This window comes from Schistocerca americana, chromosome 1, assembly GCF_021461395.2.
Source record: "Schistocerca americana isolate TAMUIC-IGC-003095 chromosome 1, iqSchAmer2.1, whole genome shotgun sequence".
NCBI classification, from domain to species: Eukaryota; Metazoa; Arthropoda; class Insecta; order Orthoptera; family Acrididae; genus Schistocerca; species Schistocerca americana.
The window spans coordinates 623,065,505-623,088,793 of NC_060119.1; the positions used below are offsets into that span (position 1 = coordinate 623,065,505).

A 23,289-nucleotide genomic window follows, 5' to 3' on the forward strand; every position below is an offset into this window, starting at 1 on the left:
CCACTACTAATTTTTTTTTTGATTTTTTAAGAATGACAACCGGAGATAGCCATGTCTCTTTGATCTAATAACTAGTAGTCGACGTTATTTAAATATTACCATTAGAGTTTAAGTTATAAGTTAGCAGACGTATTGTACAGATAGTAATAGAACGCTTTGTATAACGTATTCTTTTACGAAAAAAGATAATTATGACTTGTAAACAGATTTAAGCCTTAATACCAGTATTTACAGTTGATTTTCACTTACATTAAAGCGAAAAAACCTGAAGTTACGACACTTTATGAACATAGTTGAACGCCTTGCTTCCGTATTGAAAAGAAATACGAAATCTTTAAAAATCTGTTGTTTCTATTACCGTACCTGAAAAGCTCATCGGGAGTCTCAAAGGTTGGAAAATTCCTTAGAAATCACAGCATGTTTTGTTAACTACACAGTAGTCGACGTAGGTTAGAAGTTCTCTGACAACGGTGGTATCAGCTGCGGAAGCAATAAAATAAAAGATATGTGATTGAAAAGACACACACTCGTCCAAGCACAAAAACGGGCGAAGTGTAGAGGAGCTGAACCGTAAGCAAAGAGTAGTAACTCCACTGTGCCCTGTGCCCTTCACACTACACGACTGCTCCAAACCTGGGCCCAGAGTCAGCCATTCATGCGCATTCGTGATTCGCTTACGTAGGAGATCCAGTACACTGTCGTAAAGAGGAAGAAGCACACTGGGAACAGCACCAGAGACACCTGGTCGACCATCCCACGCTGTGAGCCGCAGTACAGCACTACATATTCCGCCACTGCACGGAATTTGAGCCGTCCTCGTAGTTCAGAGTGCTCGCTGGACAGCACGTGATTCTCCTGAAATGATAGAATGTTGTGTAAGACTATGTTTCACCTCAATTCTGAAATCGTGTCACGAAATAAAAATTAACAGACGCTAGAAAACTGGATTCTCGCTAAATTCAGAGCTGTTTGAGAGATTTATCGGGTTTTAATCCTCGTCAGATCGCTTATAATGTAAAATCTGTCGGCAGTTTTCAAACATCTGCTAGGAAAGAGAAACCCATTGGGAATAGGTCTAATAATCGGTGGATATCACAGATGACCGAATTTCACAATGATTCTATAGCGAGGTGGCCTGACATGCACTCGGTTCTTAGGCAAATGCTGGACCGGCTTGTAGTTTACAATTAGATGCAGAACGATAAACGAAACTTTGACACAAGACTTTGGCGCACTATGTACCCCACGCATTTGGTTCAAATGGCTCTGAGCACTACGGGACTTAACATCTGTGGTCATCAGTCCCCTAGAACTTAGAACTACTTAAACCTAACTAACCTAAGGACATCACACACATCCATGCCCGAGGCAGGATTCGAACCTGCAACCGTAGCGGTCACGCGGTTCCAGACTGAAGCGCCTAGAACCGCACGGCCACACTGGCTGGCCACGTATTTGGTGTAGATGTCAATTCAAAGATGTTTTAGAATAGTATGTGCAGCTACATTACTGTGGCCATTTGTAGTATCCAAAGTAGCTCGCATTCGAAGCAGTGTGATACTACTACAAAAGGTGGAAGTTACTTAGTAAGAAACTGACAGGTTTTCACGACATTTCTTGCTGAGGGGTGGCGCCAGGGATTCAGACAGCTCTCACAACGATTGACGTTCATTCGTGATAGTATTCGGCGAATTTATCGTCCAGGGAAGTACTTCGAAGTCTTCAACTTTGTTGTTCCAACCGTTTGTAGACATCTGAACTTGTGTGACAAGATACAAGGTCTTACTGGAAGGCTTCATCGCCCCAAGCGGAAACAACGATCATTCACAAGTGATCGTGAACTCTGTGGACGTATTCGCAACCTAATTTGTCAGTATTGCTTACCAAGGATGAATGGTTCTCAGGAATGCTGCGAAATCATTCCACAGGTCATCACATATGTATGTGGCCAAAACGCTGTCCCGAGTGCTATAGACATTTTAATTTATTTATTATCATCCTTTGTATCATTTACATGATATAGGAATTGTCATAATACTGTCCAGAACATGCACAGCAGAATATTACAGATTTCTGTCAAACACATAAAATTAACATTATATAATATGTTGAAAATTAAAACATTGAATTAATGGGTTGTTCTTTTACATGCCCTTTTAATATGTACCGTATGTGATAAATTTATGTATATTTAGTGCATTTTGGAAAACACATTACTAATAATTTAGGCTTAAAATAGTATAAACGAGACATTGAACTGACAATGGGAACAACATGATAGTGGCGATACAACGATAAGTTAGTGATTTAAGGATTCAAAATGTTCCTCTATGCTACAAAACATTTATTTATCAGATAATTTTTTAATTCTGACTTAAATTTTACTTAATCTTCTATTTCCCTGATGCAGAGTGGCTCACATGTTTTTGAGTTTTTTTTTTTTTGTTCTTACTGCATGCAGATTCTTACAGATACGTGTATTGTAGTCACGAAGTTCTGAATTTACACGTAAACTACTCAAGTGTGTTCTTGTATGCAGTATGTTTTTCAATATGTAAAAAGATGGTACTGTAAGTATGTTTAGCTGTATGAGCAAGAGCTTGCAGTGTGTTTGTGGAGGGCTGTGTGTAATAATTCTAATGGCCCTTTTCTATAATTTAAAAACCTCTCTCAAGTGACATTTAGTTGCACCCCAGAATGTTATTCCACAGGACATAATAGAATCGAAATAAGTCATATACACTAATCTTGTCCACTCTGGACTGCAAACTTTAGAAATTATTCTCAGTGCAAGACATGCTGAATTGAGTTTTCTTGGATATGTATGTGACATGATCTTTCCAGCTCAAGTGCTGATCAATGTAAATGCCCAAAAAGTTTGTAGACCAGACTTTCTCTATTTCATGGTCACTCAATGATATATGGTCATCATCCTTCTCATTTACTTTACTGTACTGTATGTAATTTGTTTTATTTAAATTGAGTGTTAACTTATTAGCGTAAAACCACTGTTGCACACTCTTCAGAACTTTTTCAGCTGTAGTGAATAAGAATTTACTGTCATCACTTATAATTATGCTTGTATCATCTGCAAATAATATAACTTTTGATGATCTGTTGGGCCTTTCAACGTCATTCATATAGATTAAGAATAATGAGGGGCCAAGAACACTACCCTGAGGGACACCTACTGCCACTTTCTTAGCATCAGATACCCACCTTATTCTTTGCTTATTCTTTATTCTGAGATGAGGAGAGTTCCACAACCTGATTTCTATGTTGGAGATATGATTCAAACCATTTCCTCCCAATTCCTCTGATGCCTATTGCCTCCAGTTTGTCAAGGAGAATTTGTTGATATACTTTATCGAAGATCTAGGTTGATTCCTACAACACATTTGTTAGTGTCTAAATTTCTAATAATTTTTTCCATATAGGCCTGTTTAGCTGTTTCTGTGCTGTGACCTGTACGAAAACCATGTTGATTACAATTTAGAAGATTGAAAGTGTCATGGTAGCTTATGAGTCTAATTTTCATCAGCTTTTCAAAAATTTTTGATAGAAATGGAAGGAGGGACATAGGTCTATAGTTTTCTATCTTTCAGTTGTTGCAGACTGGTGGCCACAGTAGTCGTCAGGAAAATAAGCCAAGCTGTTTAACCCCCCCCCCCCCCCCCAACTCGAAAAATTCATAAATTCATTAGTTATTTTCGTGTACCACACGTAATACCACAGATCAGATTGACTTCCAAATCCTTTCCTGCACGAAGCTATCATCCATCATTCTATCCATTTGTGACAATTTTGAATTATTTAATATATACTGTTTAAAACCCTCTCTGTTCTATTTGGCCTAATGCAAAATTCCGATTGAAAACGATTTGCTGCAGCCACTTGGTATTGTTTCAGATACTGGAGCATCAAGGCTCCTAGAAAATATGTCCAGAAATCAGAGCAACAAACACGGGATTTTCTTGCAATGGCACTGGCGTCGTTATCCCCTGAGGTTGGGAAAAGCGGTCACTATGTAAGACTTTTGAAAAATGCATCTCTTAAAAATATTTGATGTGATGCATTATAATATTTAGATTCAAAATGTGGAGGCTGAACATTCAGTTTCCCATATGGTGGCTACCTGACCCTACCTTCCTCAACTTGTTCAACTACCTTTCTTGCTCAGACTCAACCCTGACAGACACAGCCCAGATGGCAGATGAATAGTGCCACAAGTGTTTTACAGCAAACAGTTTAGGTCTTAATCTCTCAAAGATTCATGTTATACAATTTCAAACAAGCAATAATGACTGTTAGTACCTGAAATAGACATTGGTGGTCATACCCTCAAGAATGAAGCACAGTGTGTAAAACTGCGTGGTGTCCAGCTGGTTGCCAAGTTATAATGGAGTCAACACATTGATAAACCAGTCAAGAAACTCCGTTCAGCGTGTCTTGCGTTCAGTGTATCATCTATCTTGCATTGACCCCAGGCGAGAATGTTGGCTTTCTTTGCATAAGAAGCGAGCGGTCAGAATGTTGTGTACATCTTGTAGAAGCCTAAGGAGCTTGGAATTCTTAAACTGATTTCTGAATACATTTATTTCTTAATGGTTTTTGTTATTGATAATAAAGATCAGTTTCAACTGAACTGTGATGTACAGCATCACAACACAAGTCACAAACACATTTTTCACGTGGACTTTGCCTCCTACCCACAATGGAGTTATGTACTGTGGTGATAAGATAGTCAACAGTTCTAAAATAAAGCTAGAAACTGAGAATCCCTACGAATACGGAAGAAAATTAAAAAGATGCTTCATAAGAAACTTTTTCCACAAATTATCTGAATATCTAGTTGCAGTTCTGTTAGCTAAATGGGTAAGGGTGTTTCTTATAAAGCTGTGACACAAGTTAAGTATTATATAGGTCTCAGTATGTATGTAGGTAAGAAAAATATTTTCTTTGGAAAATACATGGTAATCAAGTAAATATACGGTACTGGCAAATAAACAGTAGTTATATAGTAAAAATGTCGTGTCGGCAGCTTTTTCCAAAGCAGTAACTTGTTTAGTAATGAAGCCGATTAAATTCATATACCATAAGCGTGAAATCCATTAACGACAGTTTATTGTTAATATACACTACTGGCCATTAAAACTACTACACCAAGAAGATGACGTGCTACAGACGCGAAATTTAACCGACAGGAAGGAGATGCTGTGATATGCAAATGATTAGCTTTTCAGAGCATTCGCAGAAGGTTGGCGCCGGTGGCGACACCTACAGCGTGCTGACATGAGGAAAGTTTCCAACCGATTTCTCATACACAAACAGCAGTTGACCGGCGTTGCCTGGTGAAACGTTGTTGTGAAGCCTCGTGTAAGGAGGAGAAATGCGTACCATCACATTTCCAACTTTGATTAAGGTCGGATTGTAGCCTATCATGATTGCGGTTTATCGTATCGAGACATTGCTGCTCGCGTTGGTCGAGATCCAATGACTGTTAGCAGAATATGGAAACGGTGGGTTCAGGAGGGTAATACGGAACGCCGTGCTGGATCCCAACAGCCTCGTATCACTAGCAGTCGAGATGACAGGCATCTTATCTGCATGGCTGTAACGGTTCGCGCAGCCACGTCTCGATCCCTGAGCCAACAGATGGGGACGTTTGCAAGACAACAACCATCTGCACGGACAGTTCGACGACGTTTGCAGCAGCATGGACTATCAGCTCGGAGACCATGGCTGCGGTTACCCTTGATGATGCACCACAGACAGGAGCGCCTGCGATGGTGTACTCAAAGACGAACCTGAGTGCACGAATGACAAAACGTCATTTTTTCGGATGAATCCAGGTTCTGTTTACAGAATCATGATGGTCACATCCGTGTTTGGCGACATCGCGGTGAACGCACATTGGAAGCGTGTATTCGTCATCGCCATTCCGGCGTATCACCTGGCGTGATGGTATGGGGTGCCATTGGTTACACGTCTCGGTCACCTCTTGTTCGCATTGACGGCACTTCGAACAGTGGACGCTACATTTGAGATGTGTTACGATCCGTGGCTCTACACTTCATTTGATCCCTGCGAAACCCTACATTTCAGCAGGATAATGCACGACCGCATGTTGCAGGTCCTGTACGGGCCTTTCTGGATACAGAAAACGTTCGACTGCTGCCCTGGCAGCACATTCTCCAGATCTGTCACCAACTGAAAACGTCTGGTCAATGGTGACCGAGCAACTGACTCGTCGCAATACGCCAGTCACTACTCTTGATGAACTGTGGTATCGTGTTGAAGCTGCATGGGCAGCTGTACCTGTACACGCCATCCAAGCTCTGTTTGACTCAATGCCCAGGAGCATCAAGGCCGTTATTACGGCCTGAGGTGGTTGTTCTGGGTACTGATTTCTCAGGATCTTTGCACCAAAATTGCGTGAAAATATAATCACATGTCAGTTCTAGTATAATATACTTGTCCAATGAATACCCGTTTATCATCTGCATTTCTTCTTGGTGAAGCAGTTTTAATGGCCAGTAGTGTACTATGTTGACTAAGCTATTATAATGTTGACCAATAAAATTCTTATGGGTGTTGTACTGTGTCACTGTATAAAATACTTTTAAATATGAACTTAAAACCAACATTTCGACAATATTACAACGCTTTTTCTGAGGGCAAGACTGTATTTGGTGGAGTCAAGGTGACTGTATTTAATGCAGGCGATCGGTGTCAATACGTCATTTTTTTAAATTTTATTGGCCCTAAAATATAATATGCTAGTCATGACTAAAGGAAGAGTGTAGGAAATAAGCTATTCGAGGGCTAGCCGGTTTGTTAACGATTGGCGACAGTGTGCAAATCAGCGCTTAGCTTCTAGTGGACACGTTTTCTTCCTGGTGTGCGCGCAAGTGCTTTGACAGTTTTCTTATAGCGGTTTGTTTAGACCCTGCTGTTCCAAGTCAGCCCCTGGGACACGGGCGTTCGCGGGCGATCACGGTCTCGCCCGGCGAAAAGAAGATAGGGCTAGGGTGCCCGTAAGGGTCCATTTCACATCGTATGCGCCCTACTCCGCTAAGTTCTGCTTAATTATGTCTTTTGCTTCGTAGTGGTCGTGTGACGAAAATGGGTTCTGGAAGCAGCTAGTTGCAATTTTCGCCAAGTTTGGAAGAACGGTTTTTGTTTGTTGAGAAAGACGAGTTGCTTCAGTGTCTTGTGTGTCACAAAGTTCTGAATACGACGAAGAAGTATAATATTCAGCGTCACTATAGGTCTCTTCACGCGACTTAGTAAAATGAGCTGGACAGTAATACAAGAAAGCAACTAATTGTCACACTGAAGGGCGAAGTTCAGCGGCAGGTAAATCTGACGCAGAATAAATAAATGTAACAAATGAGTACGTACTACTTTTACTCAGTCTGTACAAGTATTGAGTTCGTTTATTACATACGTATTATGCAACTACTGTAGATTGCTGACGTCGACGAAGATTCAACTGATGCAGCGCTTTGAGCTAACTACAAAGTTGCACACATCATTGCAACAACCGAAACACCGTTTTCAATGGGTCCCTTTTTGTGAAATCACGCCTGCTCGCCGTCGTCGAATACTTAGCGCCAGCAGACATTATGAAATTTGTAGGAGTTTGTCCCTCCAAGCAAATGGTATCTGTTTGCGATATGGGCACGGTTTTGGAAAATCAACTGAAGTAGAAGTGCCAGACTTTTATTGCTTTTTCGTTAGCCCTTGACGAAACCACAGATATTGCTCAACTCGCAATTTTTGTGAGTGGCGTTAATTCGGAACTACAGGTCATGACATATTTGACACTGTCTGTGAGTCTGTAGAAAACATGTGCTTGCCATGGGACAAGCTCTGTTCCGTGGCAACAGAAGGTGCACTGCAAATGGTTGGGAGCCAGCAAGATTTTATGACTCATCTGAAGGAAAAAAATCAAGATGCAAGAACTAAATAAAATGTTTGTACGTTTGGCTTGTATTAATATTTTTTGTTAATTAAAGTCAGTCACTCTGTAATGTCTTGTATAAGGTCTCGTCTTTAGTCAGTGTTTTGTGCGTAGTCCTACTTGTAAGGTGATTGCCCAGCCCTATCCACCTATGACACTGCACGCACATGTGCAGGCTGTTTACTCACTCCCGCCTGCCAGTGTCTGTGGGCGCCCGGCTGCTTGCAGTTGAGATCTCGAGTGGAAGCAGTGTAGTTTACACTGTCATGTCCGTGCCTGCAGCTCTATACTGCATCGTCTGCACCATTTGGTTCCATAGGTTAGCTTCAGTAGTGACGTCATTTTCGGTTCAGTAGCCAATGTTGCTATTCTGTATGCTACTGAGGCCTGTTAACTGTAGATCCGCCTGCCTATTTTTCATCTACTGCACCAAGAGGTGGTGAAATGTCGGTAAGACTGTCTATTCCGTTGGATGTGCTTTGATTATGGAGATAATATGCTATTTTGGAAATATGGAATGGTTTTTAGTTTTGTCGTTTTTAATTTTGAGTTTAATGATTAGGTTTTATTGAAGGATGACTCGGACGCATCTGAGTGGAAAGTGAGGTCGTAAATGTTATTATGCATGCATTTCAGCAGAGAATCATGGAAGTGGACATGGTGCACATGTTGCTGTTACGAAGGAGGCAATAGCGATGGGGGCTGGAAAGGTAATTGAAGAAATGCGACGCCATTTGGCAACATAATCTGTGGGTTGAGACAAACCACTTTGAAATGCCCAAAAGCAATTCTGTGGTGCATCGTCAAGGGTAACCGCAGCCATGGTCTCCGAGCTGATAGTCCATGCTGCTGCAAACGTCGTCGAACTGTCCGTGCAGATGGTTGTTGTCTTGCAAACGTCCCCATCTGTTGGCTCAGGGATCGAGACGTGGCTGCGCGAACCGTTACAGCCATGCAGATAAGATGCCTGTCATCTCGACTGCTAGTGATAAGAGGCTGTTGGGATCCAGCAAGGCGTTCCGTATTACCCTCCTGAACCCACCGTTTCCATATTCTGCTAACAGTCATTGGATCTCGACCAACGCGAGCAGCAATGTCTCGATACGATAAACCGCAATCGTGATAGGCTACAATCCGACCTTAATCAAAGTTGGAAATGTGATGGTACGCATTTCTCCTCCTTACACGAGGCTTCACAACAACGTTTCACCAGGCAACACCGGTCAACTGCTGTTTGTGTATGAGAAATCGGTTGGAAACTTTCCTCATGTCAGCACGCTGTAGGTGTCGCCACCGGCGCCAACCTACTGCGAATGCTCTGAAAAGCTAATCATTTGCATATCACAGCATCTCCTTCCTGTCGGTTAAATTTCGCGTCTGTAGCACGTCATCTTCTTGGTGTAGCAGTTTTAATGGCCAGTAGTGTATATTAACAATAAACTGTCGTTAATGCATTTCACGCTTATGGTATATGAATTTAATCGGCTTCATTACTAAACAAGTTACTGCTTTGGAAAAAGCTGCCGACACGACATTTTTACAGGGTTAGCAGGGAGGTGGCCCATAATTTGGTTGAGGAAGTGCGGGCATGGGCATACATGAGAGACCGTCAAAGAGCTACAGCCATCTCTTTGGAGGTGACTAAATCAGAAGGTTCATTCGTTTAGCAAGTTGTGAAGTGTCTAAATCAAGTGAATAATTATTATCAGTCATCAAACTCAATGGTTATTTTTTTCTTCTTCTAGGTTTTGACAGCTCTTAACACGCTGGGTCGTGGGTCTGATGAGAAGGGGGTAGGGCTGACAGTTCAGCTACCTTGAGTCAGCCAGGTCTCAAGGGGCACTGACATATTGTGAAGACTCTCAATGCGTCTGCAGTCGAAAGCAATAATGAGACCAGCTTGTCTGGCTGCTTCGGCTGTGGGGTGGTGTGTGCGCCATAGTGCGCCGTGCCGGATGCGCAGTCATCGGGCGAGCCTGCCCAAAGCTGCGGTCAGCAGTTGTCTTCGACTGGCTGTCATGAGGAGGGACGGCAACAAAGCACGTTCCCTCTGTGGTTTCTTAGGAGCCACATCAACCGGCTGCCGAACGGCAAACACCAGGAAGAAAATACGACTGCTAGAAGGCAAGAGCTAATTTGCACACTATCGTCAGTCACCGACAAGCTGGCTAGCATACGAAAAGCTTCTTTCCTACACTCCCCCTTCCATCATGACTAGCCTATTATATTATAGAGCCTATAAATTTCTAAAGGACGATGTATTGACACCGATCGTCTGCATTAAAAAGAGCCATATTTACTTCACCAAAACCAGTCTTGCTCTGAGGACGGACATTATAATACGGTCAAAATGTTGGTTTTAAGTTTACAATTAAAGTATTCTGTAAAATGACGTGGCACAACAGCCATACCAATTTTAATCATCATGACACCAGCTGCAGAAGCTTACGTAGTTATTTCTATGATATGTTTGTCTAATGTTAATGACTCCTTCTACCTCTCTGGATACTTTCGCTCTTGTTGGGATCTATGGGACATGTCGAATGAATTAAGGAATCAAATGTCAAAGTACATTCATCTCATTAGGCTATTACACTATGGCTTTCCAAGCAGATAATTTTTCTGAATTTTTGCGTTCCCTAAAATCAGTAGTTTCTATGTGCAGTCAGTCAGAGTTCAGCTTTTACCGTATAGTGATATTTTGTTGTCTGTCTCTGTAATGCTTTTATGTATTTAATGTCTCAAATTAAAAGAAACGTTTTTAATTAGAAAGCTAAAATAATCCATGCGTGGTTAATATGATAAATTTTCTATTATCATTTAAATTATGCAGACCTATTATAGCATGTAACTGCTTTGGCGGTCAAGTGAGCATTATTATTGTTTGAAATTTCCAAATGTTGGCTTCTGAGGAGCATACGGAGCCATACTGCGTGATCAAGGGATGTTGGATGTTGGCAACTCTTCGAAGCTGATTTAAATTTCACCATGATGATCAGTAATCATCGATTCCAAAACAAAGATTCGCTTAAGGCCCAGTTTACGTGATGAATTTAGAAAATGAGGTAAAATCAAAATACAAATGCATTGCAAGTATAATAATTATTGAAAGTACTAAAATGCTAAACGTTACAAGACGATTTACTATCAGTCAGATTACATTTTGCACTGTAACAGTGCTTCATAAGCTTATGATGTTGCTACAGGAAACGTGGCTCTAAAATAATGAGACTGTTGCTGTAAAACATAAATTGTTTCTAGAACATAGATATTTAGTTGCTGCCTACCTAAATATATTCCCCTCCTCTATCCGCACAACGCTCCATACGAATTATCCATTAATGGAAACAGTACTGGAAGTTTTCTTCTGTGAGTTCCTTGACGACATGTGAAGCTTTTTCTTTAACTGCTTCAGCATGGAACCGCGCGACCGCTACGGTCGCAGGTTCGAATCCTGCCTTGGGCATGGATGTGTTTGATGTCCTTAGGTAAGTTAGCTCTAAGTAGTTCTAAGTCTAGGGGACTGATGACCTCAGATATTAAGTCCTATAGTGCTCAGACCCATTTGAACCATTTGTAATCACATGGAGTTTGTTCTTGGCCCACTGCACTTTGTAGATAAGTGATAAAACTAAAAAAGTGACGAATTTAAGGTTTTTTGCATATGGTAATTCTAGAAACACAGACTAAATTCCATGATTCTGATCTTAGTGGATGTATTAAAGTTTTCAATTACTTGTCAGTCTGCCATGTATGGATACTTCAACGAATGTTGAGCAGAAACGAAGGTAAGATCATGTGCGCTCCAAGAAAGCGTTATAGGATCTCTGTATAGACAAACGATTTATCGTAAAATGTCAAGAGCACCCTCAGATTGTCCACTGACGCAGCTGTTGTATGCATGAAAGTATCGTTGGACGGTCGTAACGAGACAATGCAATGTAATAAACAGCTCCTCTCTTTAAATGTAAGTTTATGATAATGCCTATAACAAAAAGATAGAACTCAGTAATAGCTGATTAAAGGATTAACGGTGCACATATTGTGAATATTTAAGGGTATTTAAGAAACGATATGAAATGCAAGCTACACCTAAATTCATTATAAGGGAAGGTGGATAGAAGCCTCAGATTTGTTGAAAGGGTTTTGAGAGAAAGTAACGCAACTGAAAGCAAATCACACACAAGACACTACTGCGCCCAGTTGTAGAGTATATTTCCAGCAATGGAAGTCCTTATCAAGTAGGCATGATTGCAGACATGGAAAGAATTCAGAGACATGCAGCTAGGATCGCAACGAATCGGTGAAGCCCATATGAAAGTGTAATGGATATGTTTGGGGAACTTAAATAGGATTCTCTTGAAGAAAGGTGACGTATTTTTTAGGACACCTTGTTGGAAAAATGTAGAGAGCTTTTATTCGAGGAAATAAGTGCGATTATTTTGCTACCGTCATTGTATACGTAACGATCATGATAATACAAAATTTAAGGGAGCGTACGCGTACAGAGGCCGGAGTGACCGTGCGGTTCTCGGCGCTACAGTCTGGAACCCACGAGACCGCTAACGGTCGCAGGTTCAAATCCTGCCTCGGGTGTGGATGTGTGTGATGTCCTTAGGTTAGTTAGGTTTAAGTAGTTCTAAGTTCTAGGGGACTGATGACCTCAGAAGTTGAGTCCCATAGTGCTCAGAGCCATTTGAACCATTTTTGAACAACCATTCTCCCATCAGTCAGCACGCGAATGGAACAGGACGGAAAATACCTGGCCGGCTGGTGTGGCAGAACGGTTCTAGGCGCTTCAGTGCGGAACCGCGTGACTGCTCCGGTCGCAGGTTCGAATCCTGCCTCAGGCATCGATGTGTGTGATGTCCTTAGGTTAAAGTTCTAGGGGACTGACGATCTCAGATGTTAAGTCCCACAGTGCTCAGAGCCATTTGATTTTTTTGAAAATACCTGATACTGGTGTGAAACAGACTGCACAGTGGCTTATGGAGTAGAAATAATAATATTAATCTCACTCCCATCTACGTAGATAGGCGAAGGAAGTATCAGTTTGACGGTGTTCGATATAGCCAAGAGAGTGGTGCTTAAGTGACTGCCGCTAGGGTGTGTGAAAGCAGTAACTTCTCCTTTCAGCGACTGAACGTGTAATTAAACGAGGTCCGGGCCACACCCAGCTCTGTGGTGTAATGGCTGAGGAAATTACCCCAGCCATCATTTATGATCCATAAATCATATGGGTTGAGTAATGGACGCTTAATTACAGAGAGCCGTCAGCGTCGTTGTACTAAACTAATTCTGAACCCGTGTGAATGAGTTTCGCAGCTGAGTGGACGAAAATAGATTGCGTGAAAGTTGGCTGGAGTCCGAGTAGCCAGCAGGAACCAGGCAATGTATACCAGGCTTCTAAAAAGAGTTGCTAGGAAAACACTTACTTAGATACACTTCACCGAACTTGACGCTTTCAACACTGTCTGATTTTTGTCAGCGGGAGGGGGTTTGGGATACTAACTAGTAACACTTATACAGAGATTCTGTCAGATTATTAGACAGCCTGATAGGTTGTAACGGTGTGCTAGAACGGCACGCTAACCCAGAGAATCGACTCTCAGTGGTAGTTCACTTATCGCGTTAACTATATAGGTGAACTTCAGTTCTGCCAGTACTACTATCATACTTTCCAAGTTACACACAAATGCTCCAGCGTACGTTACTTGATAAGTACTCTTGGGTGAAACGGTATCGGGAAAAATAAGCTTACCCGTCAACTAGCAGCTGTTTCGAGAAGGAATCACTATCCAACATAGCCACACGGAGTGGCCGCGCGGTTTGAGGCGCCATGTCATGGAATGCGCGGCCCCTCCCGCCGGAGTTTCGAGTCCACCCTCGGGCATAGGTGTGTGTGTTGTTCTTAACATAAGTTAGTTTAAGTAGTGCGTAAGTCTAGAGACCGATGACCTCAGCAGTTTGGTCCCTTAGGATTTCACATACATTTGAACATTTGAACTATACAACATACTTTTTTACTGTATCAGGGAGTTTAAACTTGACATCAGAGTGCAAAATTCAATCAGGAGTTATTATACTGACAGAAAAGAAAAGCAAAACAGATCATTCTTTTTAATGAAACACATGGGTTCTTGTGCGTTATCTGTGCCCCTAAGAATGCAGTCATCTGCGTTTGAAACAGTTGGGTGTGTTGTAGTTTCAGGACGCTCAACTACGGGGTTTTAACACCTTTACTTCGAGCTCAGTATTCAACAAATCTTGCACAGGCCGCAGGCCCAGGCAACACACACTCTGAAAATGTTTGGCAATATGAAAAACTTAAGCGGCTCTGAAGAGTTCAGTTCATTGAAAACTCTGATGTTTTGTAAACTAAAAACCTATTCTTGCCCACAGTTAATCTTGTGACTTCTCTGTTCTAAAATTTGTTTGAATGAAAACGTTAACACTTATCAGTGAACCAATATGGCTGTGATTTTCTCTCTGAGTGATGTGGCAAGGAGACTTCTTTCAATATGGCCGCGGTAAAATTAGTGCCTCATCTCGTCCTTCTGAGCTAATACTCTCAGTCTAATATCAACGATATTTAAGATGAATTAAGACATACCATTCGTTTCTGATTTTCTCGTTTATATGAGGCACATGCACAGCATTTCCCCCGTTCCTATCATAGACTAATAGAGTGTTGAAAAGGGCAACGAAGGTTTCGGGAGCATAAAATTAATTTAACGCAGATCACATTTTATCAGAATTTTCTGTCGTCTCCGGTGTTCTTAGTTACAGTCTCTACATGCAGCTTGCAATATTTGGTTAATAGTTGTATGGTTAGTGCTTTGAGAGCTTCTTAAAATAATTGAGGCTTTGTAAGAACAAGTAAGCTGTTCTCAAAAGAATATATTTCGGTAGAGTGCGTTATATTCCACAGTTTCCTTTTTGTGAAGTCATGCATATGCTTTTCGACTGGTTCCATTAAGTTCCATTGCCAGTTTCTGGCGAAAGCTAATCTTTTACGATCTACATGTCTTCCACATCTATGTTCCATGAGATCCTATACTTGTTCTAATCTTCGTCTAGATTTAAATACTTCACCACTGCTGCCCCTTACACACTCAAAACAACTAGAATCTATGTATATTATTTACCTATACTCGAAGTGGCTCCTGTCTTATTTGAAAGTTATCTGTCTCTACTTAAATAACTCCCTTCTAGTCTATTGAGTACCGTTATGTCACTCAGATGTCAACTTCGTCTGTATTCGCCTGCAGTATTCAAATGGACAAATACTTGATCTGTCACAACTATACGCTGGGTGTTGCTCTGGTTAGTATAGCTACACTACTACAACTGAAAATGAATAAATTTATCCGAAATTATTAGTGCTTGTACAAGAAAAAAAAACGGTTTTGTTTGTATTTAAATGGTGTGTTAAAAACAGATCGTCATTTGTTCCAGCAAGTATGTAAAAATATTTTTAAATGCTCTCACTGCCGCACCTATAATTACGACTAGAATTTTACAGTTTCCGATTCTCGCTTATTCCGCGAAAGACCTCTTCGTTTTGTACCGTTCACATCTAACATCCCATGTTTCGATTAATGCAGGGCGTCCCAATACGAATTGTCAATTTACAGGGGCTTGACTGGAACGATCATTCGAAGCAAAAAAGTCTAGTAAACATGGGTTCTAAAATCCGTACCTTAGCAACTATGAGCACTTCTTCGTTTTCGGTACTGTGAAATAAATTTCTTCTACTGCAGGCTCTTCTGCTTTCCATACTTTGAGAGGTGGTGGCGTGGATCAAAACAAGAAAAAAGGCCAGTAAACGTGAGTTCTAAAGTGCGTTTGTTCGTCTTTGTTATTGCGAAACACATCTCTTCTACTGAGCAAGTGTTCATGACTCTTAAGGTATGCAGTTTATAGCTCGTGTTTACTAGAGAATTTTTTCTCGTTTTAGTCCATACTGCTTCCTCTGAAAATATGGAAAGAAAAGAGTCTGCAGTAGAAGAGATTTTTTTTCGCAGTATCAGAGACGAAGAAGTGCTCAAGACTCTTATGGTATGCATTTTAGAGTTGATGTTGGTTAGACTTTTTGCCTTCGAATGATCGTCCCTGTCATATCCCTGAATACTGACCATTCTTTCTGGGACACACTGTAGAACGTTAGCCCAATGAATTGTCTTCTTGAGTAAATACATAAAATGTCGTGTGACTATGGCCTCCCGTCGGGTAGACCGTTCGCCAGGTGCACGTCTTTCGATCTGACACCACTTGGGCGACATGCGCGTTGATGGGGATGAAATGATGAGGATTAGGACAACACAACACCCAGTCTCTGGGCGGAGAAAATCTCCGACCCAGCCGGGAATCGAACCGGGCCTGTAAGATTGACGTTCTGTCGCGCTGACCACTCAGCTACCGGGGCGGACGTATTCCTGAGTGTTTCACCTTCAGATCGGTTCTCGCCTGGCGGCGGCAACCGGTGGCCGGTGAGCAGGGGGAGAGGGAAGAATGGGGATGGGGGACAGACTGTGAATCTTCATTCCATGTACCTTTGCAATAAATAAAATAATTATGAGATTATTTTGTAGGACTACATGTCTTGAGACATGTAAGATAGTTTTCTTTGTTCGGTATTCTAATGCCTATGATCATTGTCGATTCCTCAGTATTTAGCAATAGTTTTCCACAGCCTGGATGGGATTACCTCGATTCCTGACCTGCTCTTGGTCTTCGTTTGATAATGTTGTGGCACAACAATGGCGAATCCTGTTTGTGACCGGGTACATGTTATTTTCATCCGAAAACTTAGTAGTGTCCGGGATATAACGAGGGTCGTAATCAAAGATGCCCATCATCAGACTTTTTTGAAATTATCTGTCTGTTGATGAGCTGGAAGCAGTCGTGCCTATCTTGTGCTAATCTTCTTAGCTTTGCGTCCCCACTACGCCCAACAGCCTTTATAATATGTCTACAATTTCTACTCTTTGTCCATATAATTTTCCCTTTGACTGTACCGTCCAGGACCAAGTTAATTATTTTTGGATTCTGTAGCACATCTCCCACAGACCCGCTCCTTTTTGCTGGAAAGGGTTGTCCATCTTCTTTGATCTTAACTTAATTTTTCTAGTGCTTGTTCTTTCCTTCCTCATCGGTCTACCCAGTCGTTAGCGTTCCTCGATTGTATGATATTAGAAACACTTCTAGTTTCTTCTTCTTCGGACTTCCGATGGTCCACGTTTCACTTCTATACAACGTTGGATTTTGGTCACTTTTAGGAGCTTCTACCTCATTTCCATGTCAGTATTTGATAATACAATGTTCTTTTTTTGAAGAAAGTCAGATGATATTTGCTCTCCATTCCAGTACTTAGCATAAAGACAGTTGTTTGCTATGTGTGAGTGATGTATGCACATTACAGTACTGCTCGTTGACAGCTACTGCGGACATTTACTTTGGAAACCTGTGTGTTCATGCCGAGGGATGTAAATTAAACACACACACACACACACACACACACACACACACACACACAAACAAACACAAACACACACACGAAGAGCCGGCCGCGGTGGTCTCGCGGTTCTAGGCGCTCAGTCCGGAACCGCGCGACTGCTACGGTCGCAGGTTCGAATCCTGCCTCGGGCATGGATGTGTGTGATGTACTTAGGTTAGTTAGGTTTAAGTAGTTCTAAGTTCTAGGGGACTGATGACCACAGATGTTAAGTCCCATAGTGCTCAGAGCCATTTGAACCATTTGAACACACACGAAGACAGATTTCTAGGGCAATCAAAAGAAGAGAATGTTGCAAATTTCTTCTCTTTGTCATATGTAGTCACATTATTATTGTTGATTATTGTCATTAGTATCAATATTTTATTACAGCATTGGACGTCTGTGACCAGTTAAAACTGCTTAACGTTGAGGGAGGATAAAGTACTCTCGGAAGACTTGGACTATGATTCTTTGACAACATGAGAGAGGAAGTGATTATCCTAAGTGTGAGGAACTGGAAAATTTAATGCCGTCACAGAACTGCCTGACAAAGTAGTGTGAAGTCAGCATCTAAGAGCTTTTATTGCTTGTTAACAGAGATACAGAGGGACATGAACTTAAACAGCTCCCCGTCATATCCTTCCACTTATGGGTGCTGGTCCCATGAAATTGTAGAGAGCGCTTGTGAAAAATGTGGGTAGGTATTAAAATATATAGCGCTGACTTAAAGCTTCCAGTCACCAGAGAAGTGCGTTCAAATAGTGTAATAGGTAATGCATTGTTTGCGAAAGACAGAATCTGGGTTCGAGTCCCGATCTGGCACTTAGTTTCAGCTTTCTACAAATACTCATCACAGCGTATATTCCGTTAAAGAGCAAAACGTGCCATGACCGTTTGACAATGACATAAGATTATAATTAAAAGCACATTCTTGATCGCAAATCAAGACTGTGCTTTTAATTATAATATTACTAAAAGATCGCTGATAATGTTTTCAAAAATTTGGTGACAGAAGAGTCCTATTTGTGCTACAGAATGTGTAATATCTACAAATTATCATTAAAATCAAACATTTTAAACCTCTGACTAAATACCCCACCAAAAGGTGTCAGCTTGTCTTTTTCGCTAACTTACTGCGCATTTGTCAAACTAAATTGTGGAATGTGACGCTCTGATACTCGGGGCACCTGTTTTATATGACGGTATGTTTTTGGTATTTGTTATTTATTAGCCTTTTTCCAACAGTTTCCCTTCATGTACGTGTATTAAAGGTATGTTGCACGCATCCCCTTCTCTCTCTCCGTCCATTTTGTCCTCCCTCCTCTCCGTCCATCTTCTCGCCAACTATCTGCCCAGCTCATACTCTGCCCTTTCTTCCCATCTCACCGAGCGATGTGGTGCAATGGTTCGAAAACTGGGCTTGCATTTTGGAGCACAACTGTTAAAATCCACCTCTTGAAGTCAAGATTTAGATTTTGCATGATTTCCCGTAATCGCACCATGCAAATGCTGGGACGGTTCCTTGAAAGGGCATGGGCGATTTCCTTCCGCATCCTTGAAACATTTCAAGTCTGTGTTTCATCTCTAATGACCTCGATGTCGTGGGACGTTAAACCATAATTTTCCTTCTTTCCTACGCCCATCTCCTCTTCTTACCCTCTCTGCCCATTTTCTCCATGTTTTCTCTGGACTTCTCTCTCCCTACTCTTCTCCCACCTCCTCTTCCCCCCGTCTCTGTCTATCTCCTCCTCCCCCTATCTCTATGTCCATCTCCTCACCTCTCTCTCACTGTCCCTCCCCTCCTTCCCATTCTCTGTCAATCCCTTCCTGCCTCCTTCTCTCCACATTTGTCTCCTCCTGCCTCACCGCCTCTTTGTCCATTCCTTCCTCTACTGATATCAGTCTAGCTCCAGGAATAGCCACTCACACACGTAGCTCCTGAAAAAGAAATAGATAACACAAGCTGACACAACTCCCACAATACACCTGTTGTGCAGGGCAGCCTACATACGAGTAATTATTTTGCTTCTGACGAGTAGGCTGTGCAGCAGATCAGGTCAATAGGGCAACTGATACTGCTTCAGCATAATAATCCTGTTGTACACAGCAGTCTATACAGAGGGGATGAGAAACACGTTTTTGCTCATATCGCCACTTCTATTGGAACTGAGAGGTTATAAATCCCTCAGTGATGATACTTGGCAAGTGTGCTGTTTGTTTGCCAAATTTAGTTGAAATCGATTCAGGGGTTTTGCGGGTAGATCCTGGACATACATACTTACATAAAATCTGCTTTACGTGCATTAGGCAGTGATCGAAGGAATGTCCCTGCATTATAAACCGAAAAGTTAGGCACAGAAACATGCCTTGGGCCACAGTGTAATGCCCACACAACAAAAATCACCAGGAATATAAAAACTGGCTGGGCAAGTCTACACTGTGTTATTCTTTGGTTGCGACCATGCATGATATGTTCTCATTTAGCATCAGCAACTTACCCTGAGAACTGTTCTAGATGGGAGGACGATGTCCTTAGAGGCATCGACGTCGAGATGCTGTGGCGCCACCTTGCTGGTACCGCCAAAGAGCCGGAGGTTATCGATGCGCGAACTGCCGACTCCTCCGGGACGACCGCCACCACCACCACCGCCGCCGCCACCACCGCCGCCTTCCCCTCCTCCCGGATCGACGGTTCCTCCGCCCCCTCCGGCAGCTGCGCCTGCTGCTCCTGCAGCGCCGCCTCCGCCGCCCCCGCCTGGGCCAGTTGCAGTGCCAGCCTCCTTGGCGCCAGCCAGCTTGCCGATCCCTCGGCGCAGCAGTGGAGGGAGCTGCGACATGTGCCGGATGGGGGCGACCGGAGACACGTGATTGTGGTTGCTGGCGGCCGCCGACGGTGCTGGAGCCTGCAGCTGGTTGCGACTGGGCATCGCCGAGCTGTTCTGCTGGCCCTGCCAACACAGCACTTGCTTCTGCACAAAGTTCTACTTTTGCTGCTTCACATCACATGGTATTCAGTAGAGCACAACGTACATGAGGATGAGTCTGCAAGACAGCTGCTCATACTGGTGGTCAGAATGACCTGAAGAACCTGAAAGACTGGTGCTCTAGATTTCTTGACCTTAAGAGACTGTACTGTACGTCGCTGTCATCAATATGAGTTAATTGCCTATCAACATATCTGTATAGATGAACACTGTACCAGATTGGTGGAACTTACCAACATATAGAAAACATTTTCAATGTTACCATACGAGATCTGATGCTGTAGCCGATTTAGCGTCTGAAAGGAATTAAATCTAATCCCTCAATAAATGGCGTTATCATGGATAAAGTGACGGCTGGTTTGTTAAGTATGCATATAGCTTAGGGTCACAAAGCAAACTGAACTTTGCTACAACCATGAATGGCACAATGTGCATCTAGTGGTCTAAGTTTGTGTGCTCATAGCAGTGAAGACATCGAAAAAGATATGATTGTCGGAAGGACAGACTCAGCATACAGGAAAGTCAAAACAACCTTTGGTGACATTAAAAGCAACGGTGGTAACATTAAGAGTGCAACGGGAATTCCACTGTTAAATGCAGAGGAGAAAGCAGATAGGTGGAAAGAATACATTGAAAGCCTCAATGAGGGTGAAGATTTGTCTGATGTGATAGAAGCAGAAACAGGAGTAGATTTAGAAGAGATAGGGGATCCAGTATTAGAATCGTTTGGAGGGCTTACGGTCAAATAAGGCAGCAGGGATAGATAACATTCCATCAGAATTTCTAAAATCATTGGGGGAAGTGGCAACAAAACGATTATTCACGTTGGTGTGTAGAATATATGAGTCTGGCGACATACCATCTGACTTTCGGAAAAGCATCATCCACACAATTCCGAAGACGGCAAGAGCTGACAAGTGCGAGAATTATCGCATAATCAGCTTAACAGCTCATGCATCGAAGCTGCTTACAAGAATAATATACAGAAGAATGGAAAAGAAAATTGAGAATGCTCTAGGTGACGATCAGTTTGGCTTTAGGAAAAGTAAAGGGACGAGAGAGGCAATTCTGACGTTACGGCTAATAATGGAAGCAAGGCTAAAGAAAAATCAAGACACTTTCATAGGATTTGTCGCCTGGAAAAAGCGTTCGACAATATAAAATGGTGCAAGCTGTTCGAGATTTTGAAAAAAGTACGGGTGAGCTATAGGGAGAGACGGGTCATATACAATATGTACAACAACCAAGAGGGAATAATAAGAGTGGACGATCAAGAACGAAGTGCTCGTATTAAGAAGGGTGTAAGACAAGGCTGTAGCCTTTCGCCCCTACTCTTCAATCTGTACATCGAGGAAGCAATGATGGAAAAAAAAGGTTCAGGAGTGGAATAAAAATACAAGGTGAAAGGATATCAATGATACGATTTGCTGATGACATTGCTATCCTGAGTGAAAGTGAAGAAGAATTGAATGATCTGCTGAACGGAATGAACAGTCTAATGAGTACACAGTATGGTTTGAGAGTAAATCGGAGAAAGACGAAGGTAATGAGAAGTAGTAGAAATGAGAACAGCGAGAAACTTAACATCAGGATTGATGGTCACGAAGTCAATGAAGTTAAGGAATTCTGCTACCTAGGCAGTAAAATAACCAATGACGGCCGGAGCAAGGAGGACATCAAAAGCAGACTCGCTATGGCAAAAAAGGCATTTCTGGCCAAGAGAAGTCTACTAATATCAAATACCGGCCTTAATTTGAGGAAGAAATTTCTGAGGTTGTACGTCCGGAGTACAGCATTGTATGGTAATGAAACATGGACTGTGGGAAAACCGGAACAGAAGAGAATCGAAGCATTTGAGATGTGGTGCTATAGACGAATGTTGAAAATTAGGTGGTCTGATAAGGTAAGGAATGAGGAGGTTCTACGCAGAATCGGAGGGGAAAGGAATATGTGGAAAACACTGATAAGGAGAAGGGACAGGATGATAGGACATCTGCTAAGACATGAGGGAATGACTTCCATGGTACTAGAGGGAGCTGTAGAGGGCAAAAGCTGTAGAGGAAGACAGAGATTGGAATACGCCAAGCAAATAATTGAGGACGTAGGTTGCAAGTGCTACTCTGAGATGAAGAGGTTAGCACAGGAAAGGAATTCGTGGCGGGCCGCATCAAACCAGTCAGTAGACTGATGACAAAAAAAAGCAGTAATTAGGTTATTTCTCTTTAGAGAAACAAATTGAAGCTACTGGCGCTAGGGGATGTGGTTTCTAAACCTGATATTAATGCTGCGGAGAGAGGTGTGCTCAAAATGTCCGTGAGCATTCAGGCAATCATCCCACCAACACACAGATTAAAGATACCCGTTTGATAAAACACTGTGTCCTGCTGTGTGACAAAATGTCCATAACTGCCAGGTACTCATTCTCGTCCGAAAGGAATTGTCGACCCTCCAAGGCCATTTCTAAGGAACCGAATGCGTGATAATAGCGTTGGGAGAGATGAGGAGTAAATGGCGAATGCTCGAGTGTCTCCCACATCTCCGTAATGAATGAGGTTGGCCTCCCAGATCGACCGGCAACTTGCATCGAACCTCGACCAGCGCGAAACTTGGCGCACCTGTCCACAACGATTGTTTTCGACAGACATGTTGTCCCTTAAACGTTCTTCGATCTCCAAAGGATGTCTGCCGGCGTTCGCCTTTTTGGAGCCAATAAAAGAATAACAGCGCCTTGGTCCGGTATGGACACGTTTGGCACGTCGGAAATACCTGAATACCACACTAATCTATTGCCTAAATGTCGGTTCTTATATTGCCGCATCGGAGTCGCGCTACTTTGCGTA

The 23,289-nt window shown here is 42.3% G+C and overlaps 1 protein-coding gene across 1 annotated transcript in view; it reads right to left on the reverse strand.

Moving 5' to 3' along the window:
- Positions 1–645: 645 nt before the first annotated feature.
- The window catches only part of LOC124583051 (glycine receptor subunit alpha-4-like), a 75,697-nt gene continuing 53,053 nt past the window's right edge, over positions 646–23,289 (reverse strand). Inside the window, exons 8-10 of the mRNA XM_047131330.1 lie at positions 20,221–20,413; positions 19,964–20,085; positions 646–855 (exon numbers count right to left, since the gene is read on the reverse strand). Coding sequence (XP_046987286.1) covers positions 646–855; positions 19,964–20,085; positions 20,221–20,413 — 525 coding nt within the window. The remainder of the gene's footprint in view (positions 856–19,963; positions 20,086–20,220; positions 20,414–23,289) is intronic.